We start from the raw sequence: 8,742 nt of genomic DNA on the forward strand, positions 1-8,742 counted from the left end.
GTGGGTGGTTGTTCACTTCTGCTGCCCGATCCCACACGGCCTGAGGGGGAGGCAGGGTGGGGTAGGTTGGTGCCCCTGAGGGCGAGGGGCCTGGGGGTTCCCTCTGGCTGTAACTCGAGAGCCTTGGTGCCATGGGAACGGCGTGCCCAGCCTGCTCCCTGCGTGAAAAATTCAGGAGCGGCTGGTGAGACAGCTTCCAGCCGCCGTCGGAGGCAGGGGCTGCGAGCCGGTCCGGCCACAGGTTTGGTGACAGGACAGGGTCCTGTCGGGGAGATGGGAAGCCCATAGGGCCCAGGAACAAATGTGCCATTCCTGGAGTTGGGTCCGATCTTCCCCAACCCGAAGGTCGTGGATGTGAGCCCCCGATCGCAGGTGTTCCTGTCCCAGACTACTCAACCCTCCGGCCCCGGGTCCAAGGACCTTCAATCCCGGGGCAACGTTTCGGGGGTCCCCTTTGCTCCTGACTGCGCGGCAGCGCCCCCATGCAGGCGCCTGGCGAACTCCGCGCCAACTCGACTAACTTGGCGGCGGGTTGCGCGGGGCTTTACCTGGGCGTGGGAAGGGTCCAGGGTCCCGGGCCGCCTCCGTTGAGGGTTCCTTCAGGCTGTACCACCCGCCTCGGCGCACGGCCCCTCAGGCTTGTCCCGCCCAGCGGCTCCGGCCGGGGGAGGAGCCTCCACCCTGGCCCATCCAGCTCCGCCCCATTAGGACAGCCCCGGGGTCCCCGCCCCAAGGCGTTGGCGGCGCAGTGACTTTTCTCAGAGAGCAGGGGTCAATTGACCCTCAAGTCCAATCCCGGGGTGAGGGGCGCGAGAGAGGAAGAATGGGACTCAGGATTCCTGGATCTCGGCCCCCTTCTGCACCCCACATCTATCCACTCCATCAATGGATCCCCCCCTTTAACCCTCACAGTAACCAAAAGGGGAGTTTGATGAATGTTCAGGTTCTCAGGTCTCACTCTCAAGGGGCGGATTCAGCAGTTCTGGAGGCCGGTATTCAGCAATCTGCATCTTAAACAAGTTTCCCAAGTGATTCTGATGCAGGTAGTTTGTGGACCTACTTTGAGAAATTCTGCTCTGGATGGGGAATTAATTTTGGGACGTGGCTTGGGGGAGGAGGGAGCCCAGGACGTTTGCACTGAAGAGTTCTGATATCTTATTTTGGTGTCATCCGTTCATTCAATCACCAAATACCCTCATAAAGGTAAGCACGAGTTATGCGGCAGGGCTTTCCTGTGCCCTGAAAGACGTCTGTCTTCTCTCTGATGAATATTTGCCCAGCATTTGCCCTGTGCTTGGCATGGTTGTGAGCACTTTGCCTGGATTGATAGCTAATTTAATCTTCACACAACACTAAAAGGATGAGCAGACTGAGGTTTAGCAGGGTCTAGGACGCAGCTCTTTGCCTCCTAGCCAGCTGTCCCTTTCCATCACGGTCCACCGCTCCTGATCTTCCTAGGGATGTGGGAGGAGGAAGGTCCATGGCTCCTGATCTTCCTAGGGATGTGGGAGGAGGAAAGAGACATTGTGACCTCGGTATGAAAGTGGGCTGTAGGGACCTGGTGATGTGGGCCATCCATGGGGCCAGCATCAGGCTTTTTGAGTGGGGGGCGGGGGCTCCCTTTAGGCTGTGTGTAGGACTAGTGGAGACCAGGCTGTACCTGCTGGTGGGGCTCATTGTCATGGCTGAAGGGGTTCAGGTGTCTAGCTTGGAACAATTTCCACAGCAGCCTGGCAGACTGGCTCAGCCTCCACAGGGTCCTGGGCAAACACCTAAACTCCTCATGCCTGGCTTCCGCCCCTGGCCAGGCTCTCTGAGCTTCCCCATCCCACCTGCAAGATGGGCTGTGAGCGGAGTAGCACTGTTCATTGTCCAGGAGCAGGGTGACTTGGCTTTGAGTCCCAGCTCTGCAACTCAGTTACTCACTTCCCCTCTTTGCATTTCAGTTTCTTTATTTAAAACCCAAACCTGAACAGGTCTCAACTTTCAGTTGTCTACAATCCCAGAGTCCAAACTTGGCATTCATGCTCTGACTCCTCCGCCCTCCTCAGGGTCATTTCAGCCTCTCCTCCCAGCAGACCCCTTCCTCTGGCCGTGCCCCACGCTTCCAGGCACATTCTGGTCCTTCTGCCTGGAATGCCCTTTCCCCCACTTATCTTTCCTGATGCAACTCAGGTGCCTGTGTACCAGGCACTGGTCTAAACTCTGTACAAATATTATCTCAGTGGCTCCCAGACTTTAGCAATGCATTGGAACCGCCTGGAGGGCTTATTAAAACACATCTTGCTGGGACCCACCCTCAGAGCTTCTGAATCAGTAGGTTTGGGGTGGGGCTTGAGAATTTGCATGTCTAACAAGTTCCAAGTGTTGCTGATGCTGCTCATCTGGGAGCACTTTTGAGAACTACAGTATTTCATTTAAACCTCTACTATTACTATCTTCCTCTCAGAGTAGACCTAAATACATGCTTGTTTGAATGGGTTATTGTGTCTGGTCTTGGCTTCTTGACATCAGGAAGGGAAACCTCCATTTATTGTGCTTTGCAAGGGAGAGATTGTGGCCTTCATTTCATAGGTGACAGCCTGGGGCTCAGAGAGGTTAAGTGACTCATCCAAGGTCTCACAGCGATTTGGAGGAGATGCTGAGATTGAACTAGATCTTTCTGAAACCAAAGCTTTTCCTACCCTCCCAGGTGAAGAAGATGTCCAGTTTCTGACCCCAGGCATTGCCTCAGAAAGTTTTGTCCCCAGCTTCAGAGCTCAGCAGCTTCCCCACGGGTGTGGCTGACAAGTTCTTCACATGCTGGCGGGGATCCAACTACCGCTTTGGGACCACACGGCCTCAGACTTCCACTTATGTCTGCTGCCCACAGCCCTGCCTTGATCTGCAGCCCAATAAAGCTTGGGCGGTAGGTAGCGAGGCTCAGAATGCTGGGCTACTCTCCTGTGTTCTTCCCAGAGGCCTCCCCTGGAGCTCTGTGGCCATGACACAGCTGCTTCTGCTCATTGTGGCTCTCCTGGTCCTGGGTCATGTGCCACCAGGTAACATCACCTGTGTGAATGTGTATGTGTAGAAATGAGGACGAGGCTTCCAGGTTCTGGAGGACAGAGGTGCCTAGACCAGTGTTTAAGCTTTGGCCCCACCACTGACTTGCTGGGTGGCTTAGAGCAAGTAGCTCAATCAGCCTGAGCCTCCATTTCCTAATCTGTAAGTTGGGATTCACTCAACAAACAATCCATTTGAAAAATATTTACTGTGTGCCAGGCACTGTTACAATGGCTATAGATCTAGCAGTGGAAGAAAATGAAGTCCTTTCATGGAGCTGACATTTTGGATGATGGAGACAGAAAATAAACAGATGAACATATCTTATATAAGGTGGTGATAAGGGCTAAGAAGAATAAAAACAGGGTAAGGGGTTAGAGTGGTGTGTGTGTGGGGGGGGTTGATGGGAGTGCTGATGGGTGTGGTCAAGGAAGACTTTGAAAAAGTGAGTTTTAAAAAATTTTTTAATTTGGAAAATTTCAAACATACATGAAAGCAGAGAGAATAATATAATGAACAAGGTGAGTTTTTTTTTTTTAACTTTATTATGGAAAAAATTTAAACCTATGCAAAAATAGAGAATAATAGAAAGAGGTAAATTTTTAAAAGAAATCTTTTTATTTTAGAAAATTTCAAACATAAATAAAAATAGAAAGCAGAGTATAAACCCAACCTCAACAACTATCAACTTGAATCAATCCTGTTTCTTTATTCACTGCCCCCCCCTCCAGTGAATTATTTTGAAGTAGATCCCAGATGTCTTATCATTTTATATAAGGTGGGTTGGAGCAGAGATCTGAATAAAGGGGAAACTCTGGTGGCATAATGGTTAAGAGTTTGGCTGCTAACCAAAAGGTCGGCAGTTCGAATCCACCAGGCACTCCTTGAAAACCCTATGGGGCAGTTTTGCTCTGTCCTATAGGGTTGCTATGAGTGGGAATCGACTCGATGGCAATGGTTTTTGGGTTATTCAAGGAACAACTGTTCCAGGCAGAGGGAGCAGGCAGGCCTGAGGCAGGAGGATGCTAGGCGTGTTTGAGGAGCAGCAAGGAGCCCAGGGTGCCTGGAGTGGGCAGCACACGGAGGAAAGTGGGGGAGACAAGGGTGGGAGATGAGGTCAAAGATATGAGGAGGGGAGAGCAGACCATAGAGGAGAAAATAATAGTATCTCAAGGTTGTTGGGAAGTTCAAATATGATGCTGTGTTAAGAATAGTTATTATATTCTTCCAAAAAAATAGAAGATTGAGGGAACACTTCCTATCTCATTCTAGGAGGCCAGCGTTACCCTAATACTGAAATCACACAAAGATAATACTAGGAAGAAAAATTGTAGACCAATATCCCTCATGAACATAGATGCAAAAATCCTCAACAAAATATTAGCAAATTGTATCCAACAATGTATAAAAATAATTATAGGCCATGACCAAGTGGATTTATCCCAGATATACAAGCCTCATTCAATTCATGTAATTCATCATATCAGCAGGCTAAAGTAGAAAATTGTATGATCACATCAGTAGGTGCAGAAAAAGAATAGTTATTATAGGAGCTGCCCTTGTTTGGAGTCAGGGTCTTGGGTTCTGGTTCCAGACCCACCACTTACTGGCTAAGAGACATTGGGCAAGTCCTTTCCTTTCTTTATCTGTAAAATGAGAGTGGATCCTGGTGGCTCCAACTGTCTGAACTGTCAATCTGATAATTTCAAATTCCACTAATTGAGCACTCACTATGTGCCAGGCACTGTGCTAAAATGGTTGAGTCCCCTGTAAGTACTGAGTCTTCTAGATGAGGAATCTGAGGCCAAGGTCACTCAGCTGGTACCTGACAGAGCTGGGATTTGAGTCAAGGCAGTCTGAGCTCAAAACCATACTGTGAACCATCATACTACCCACCCTCCTGATACCACACGCCCTCCTGTGAGTGTGGATTCTCTGCCTCAGGGAGATTTTCAGGTCAGCACTCTATCATTCAAAGCTTCTCTACCATGGCAGGATGGCAGGATGGGCTAGTTGGTTGAATAAAATCTGTGGATAGGCTCAAGGCATTATTTGGATTCTGTGGGATCTCTCTCTTTTTTTTTTAAATTGTGCTTTAAGTGAAAGTTTATAGTTCAAGTCAGTTTCTCATACAAAAATTTATACACATACTGCTATGTGACCCTAGCTGCTCTCCCTATAATATAACAGCACACGCCTCCTTTCTACCCCAGAGTTCCCATGTCCATTCAACCAGCTCCTGTCCCTTTTTTGCCTTCTCATCTCGCCTCAGGACAGGAGCTGCCCATTTAGTCTCACGTATCTACTTGAGCTAAGAAGCACTCTCTTCACGAGTATCATTTTATGTCCCACAGTCCAGTCTAGTCTTTGTCTGAAGAGTTGGCTTCGGGAATGGTTTTAGTTCTCAGCTAACGGAGAGTCTGGGGGCCATGTCTTCTGGGGTCCCTCCAGTCTCAGACCATTAAGTCTAGTCTTTTTACTAGAATTTGAGCTCTGCACCCTACTTTCCTCCTGCTCCGTCAGGGACTCTGTTGTGTTCCCTCTCAGGGCGGTCATCGGTGGTAGCCAGGCACCATCTGGTTCTTCTGGTCTCAGGCTGATGGAGTCTCTGGTCTATGTGGCCCTTTCTGTCTCTTGGGCTAATATTTTCCGTTTGTCTTTGATGTTCTTCACTCTCCTTTGCTCCAGGTGGGTTGGGACCAATTGATGTATCTTAGATGGCCGCTCGCTAGCTTTTAAGACCCGAGACGCCACTCACCAAAGTGGGATGTAGAACATTTTCTTCATAAACTTTGTTATGCCACTTGACCTAGATGTCCCCTGAAACCATAGTCCCCAGACCCCTGCCCCTGCTACTCTGTCTCCATGGGATCTCTTTTAATCCAGGGAGAGGGGAAGAATTTCCCCTCCACCCTCCCACTCAGCCCTGGTTCTTCGAGTACGGCCTGTGCTTGACTGAGGCCTTCTGTCTGGAAAGGTCATTGTAACAGATATGCCAGTCTCTCCTCACTTCCTCACACCCCACTCTAATTGGCCACCACATCACCCTGTTCGTTTCTTTCAGGGCACTTACCACAAATGCTACTTATTTTATTTATTTGCTAGGATTTTAACTGTCTTCCGCACTGGCTGGAAGCCTCTTGAGGGCATGGACCATGGTCATCTTGATCATTGTGTCCCATCTTTGTTGAGTGAATAAATGAAAGAGTGGCCCCTCCCCATGCTGTGATGAAAGACCCTTGGAGAGGGTACAGGACCTGATTCCCAAACTCTTGCCTTTTTCATGGCTCATGGTTAGAAATTCCTTCACGAAACCCTCACATTAAATAGGTCCCTAAGTGGTTACAAGCTATGGCTGGTAACCAAAAGGTTGCAGTTCGAATCCACCAGCCACTCCTTGGAAACCCTATGGGGCAGTTCTACTCTGTCCTATAGGGTTGCTATGAGTCGGAATCGACTTGATGGGAACTGTTTTTTTTTTGGTATGTGTGAAAGGCAGTCTGTGTAATGGTTACAAGTGTAAACTCTGGAACCAGGTTGTCTGGTTTTGAATCCTAGTTCTGCTCTTTATATGGCTATGACCTTAGGCAAGGTTGTTAACCTATATGTACCTCAGTTTCTTTACTTGTAAAGCAAGGATTGTAATAAAAGCAACTATAATCGTAAAGTGTTGTTATGGAAAGCACTTAGAGTGTGCCTGGTGTGTGGGTTAACCTGGACAAGACATTTATCTCTAATTTCTAACCAGTGCAACTCAATGGCAACTGGCTTGGCTTGGCTTTGGTCTAACATGTGTCCTGTAGGCTAATCTGGACTGAGATTTGTGGTCTAATTTATACCTACTAGCAATCTAGCAGAAGTCCTGGTGGTTAAAGCATTTGGCTGCTAACCAAAACTGACTCGACGGCAGTGGGGTTTTTTTTTTTTAAGGGTCTAACCTGACCTGAGACCTGTGGTCTAAATTGTAACCAATAATCTCACTGATACCAGTGGTCTAACCCTTGACCTGTGGTCTGACCTGAGACTTGTGGTCTAGCTCATGTCCTATGGCCTAATTTATAACACACAGCTGCTCTATGGCCAGCGGTCTAATGAACAACCAGAGGGCTAACTGGTGATTAGTAGGCTAACTAGTGACCAGTGGTCTAACCTGCCACCCATGGGCTGCTCTATGTCCTATGGTCTAACAAACGACCAGAGAGCTAACTTGTGACCAGTGGTCTAGCCAGTGATCTAACCTGTGGCTTATGACCTAACCCTTGATCTGTGGTCAAACTTACGACCAGTGGTCTAACCTGTGGTCTTCCTCTGCATAGGGAGAAGTGAATTCAAACGGTGCTGGAAGGGCCAAGGGGCCTGCCGAAATTACTGTACCCGGCAAGAAGCCTACATGCACCTGTGCCCGGATGCTTCCCTGTGCTGTCTCCCCTACACGCTCAAGCCTCCACCGCGCCCCAAGGGTGAATATTCCTAGCTGGTTCTGGGACTGGCCCCCTAGTTCTCCAATAAAACACACGCTGCCTGGCTGTCTGTCTCCTTTTGCTGCTTCCCCCACCCCCAGAGAGGGTGGGCCCTGGGTGAGGAAGTAGACACCTGGGTGGGTGAAGGGAGGTGAGGTGCCTGGGGAGAGTGGGTACTAATGACTATCGTAAATGGTTCCAGTCCTGGCTACATCACTTTCTTCTGCCCAACTCCGGAAAAGTTACTCAACCTGCATAAGTCTCCTCAATCTCCTCATCCATAAAATGGGGGTAGTTATAATTTTAGGAAATTAGGACTTGACAACAGGAATGCAAAAAAGAAAGGTAGAGTTAATAATAAGCCTGGCATTCAGAATGAGATGTTGCAGCAGGGCATTTGGCGTGAAAGGCAGGCACTCTTGGGAGTGAATGGGATTTTCTGTGTTCCTTTATCTCCTCTTTTAGCATTTCAAGAGTCTATCTAGGTGAACTGGACCATAAAGTCTTATGAAAGTAAAGTTTTCATGTAAATAGGAAGCGGAGATAGAGGAAAAAGTCTGCCTCTTCTGGGCCCAAGGCAATGTAGGGACAGGAAGGCAGAGAGAAGAGATGGTGCCCAGGAGGGAGGAGGTAGGCAGACATGCCTTCTAGTTACTCTGTCTCAGTTAAGATTGCAGCCAGCTGAAAATAACAGGAAGCTGGACTTGCAGGTATTACCTGGAGGTAGGCAGAGCAAGCATCTCTGGGATCCTCTTGGCCTTTCTCTCAGGGTCACGATATAGCTACCAAAACTTCAGGGTTTATGTCCTTGTTTAAAGCAGGAAGTGGGGGGGGGGAGGGTGGTACCAACTATGTTTCTCCCTTTATTAGGAAAATAAAAACTTTCCCTGCAACTTCCCTTAGCTGACTCCTGCTTACATCTCATTGGCCAGAACTCTGTCACGTGACCTATCCTAGCTGTAAGAGAGGTTTGGAAAGAAAGTGTTTAGCTTTTCCAGTCTTTTATAGTAGGCTTGAGCTGGGAGCAAGGGAGTTAGGGAAGACCCTCAGTGTCTGCCCATCTCCTCCCTGAGATTGAGTCCCAAAAGAGGGAGACATGTTGGATAAGCTGAGGGGAATGCCAAGAGCAGAAAGGCTGTTGCCCACTGCCCTTTGAGTCTTTTGGGGAAGATAACTATTCAGGGTGGACTTGACCTCAGCCCAGGTAAGAGAGGCAGATCCTGCACAGTCAGGCTAT

General features: G+C 48.8%; 2 protein-coding genes across 2 annotated transcripts in view; one reads left to right on the top strand and one right to left on the bottom strand.

Moving 5' to 3' along the window:
* Positions 1 to 617, bottom strand: part of REM1 (RRAD and GEM like GTPase 1) — an 8,036-nt gene extending 7,419 nt beyond the window's left edge. The window contains exon 1 of the mRNA XM_004370479.1: positions 549 to 617. The gene's annotated coding sequence lies outside the window, so the exon portion shown is untranslated. The remainder of the gene's footprint in view (positions 1 to 548) is intronic.
* Positions 618 to 2,983: 2,366 nt separating this feature from the next.
* DEFB124 (defensin beta 124) lies at positions 2,984 to 7,594 on the top strand. The gene is made up of 2 exons (XM_023742136.1): positions 2,984 to 3,041; positions 7,362 to 7,594. The coding sequence occupies exons 1-2, from the start codon at positions 2,984 to 2,986 to the stop codon at positions 7,517 to 7,519; spliced, it is 216 nt and encodes a 71-aa protein (XP_023597904.1). The 3' UTR covers positions 7,520 to 7,594.
* The last annotated feature ends 1,148 nt before the right edge of the window (positions 7,595 to 8,742 follow it).

This window comes from Trichechus manatus, unplaced genomic scaffold (assembly GCF_000243295.1).
Source record: "Trichechus manatus latirostris isolate Lorelei unplaced genomic scaffold, TriManLat1.0 scaffold00008, whole genome shotgun sequence".
In the NCBI taxonomy this organism is placed as follows: Eukaryota; Metazoa; Chordata; class Mammalia; order Sirenia; family Trichechidae; genus Trichechus; species Trichechus manatus.

What these genes read in the sequence shown, in the direction of transcription:
- DEFB124 (XM_023742136.1), top strand. Translation starts at nt 2,984, where the DNA reads ATGACACAGCTGCTTCTGCTCATTGTGGCTCTCCTGGTCCTGGGTCAT. An exon ending in CCTGGGTCATGTGCCACCAG is followed by an intron (nt 3,042 to 7,361) that starts GTAACATCACCT and finishes TCCTCTGCATAG; the next exon opens with GGAGAAGTGAATTCAAACGG.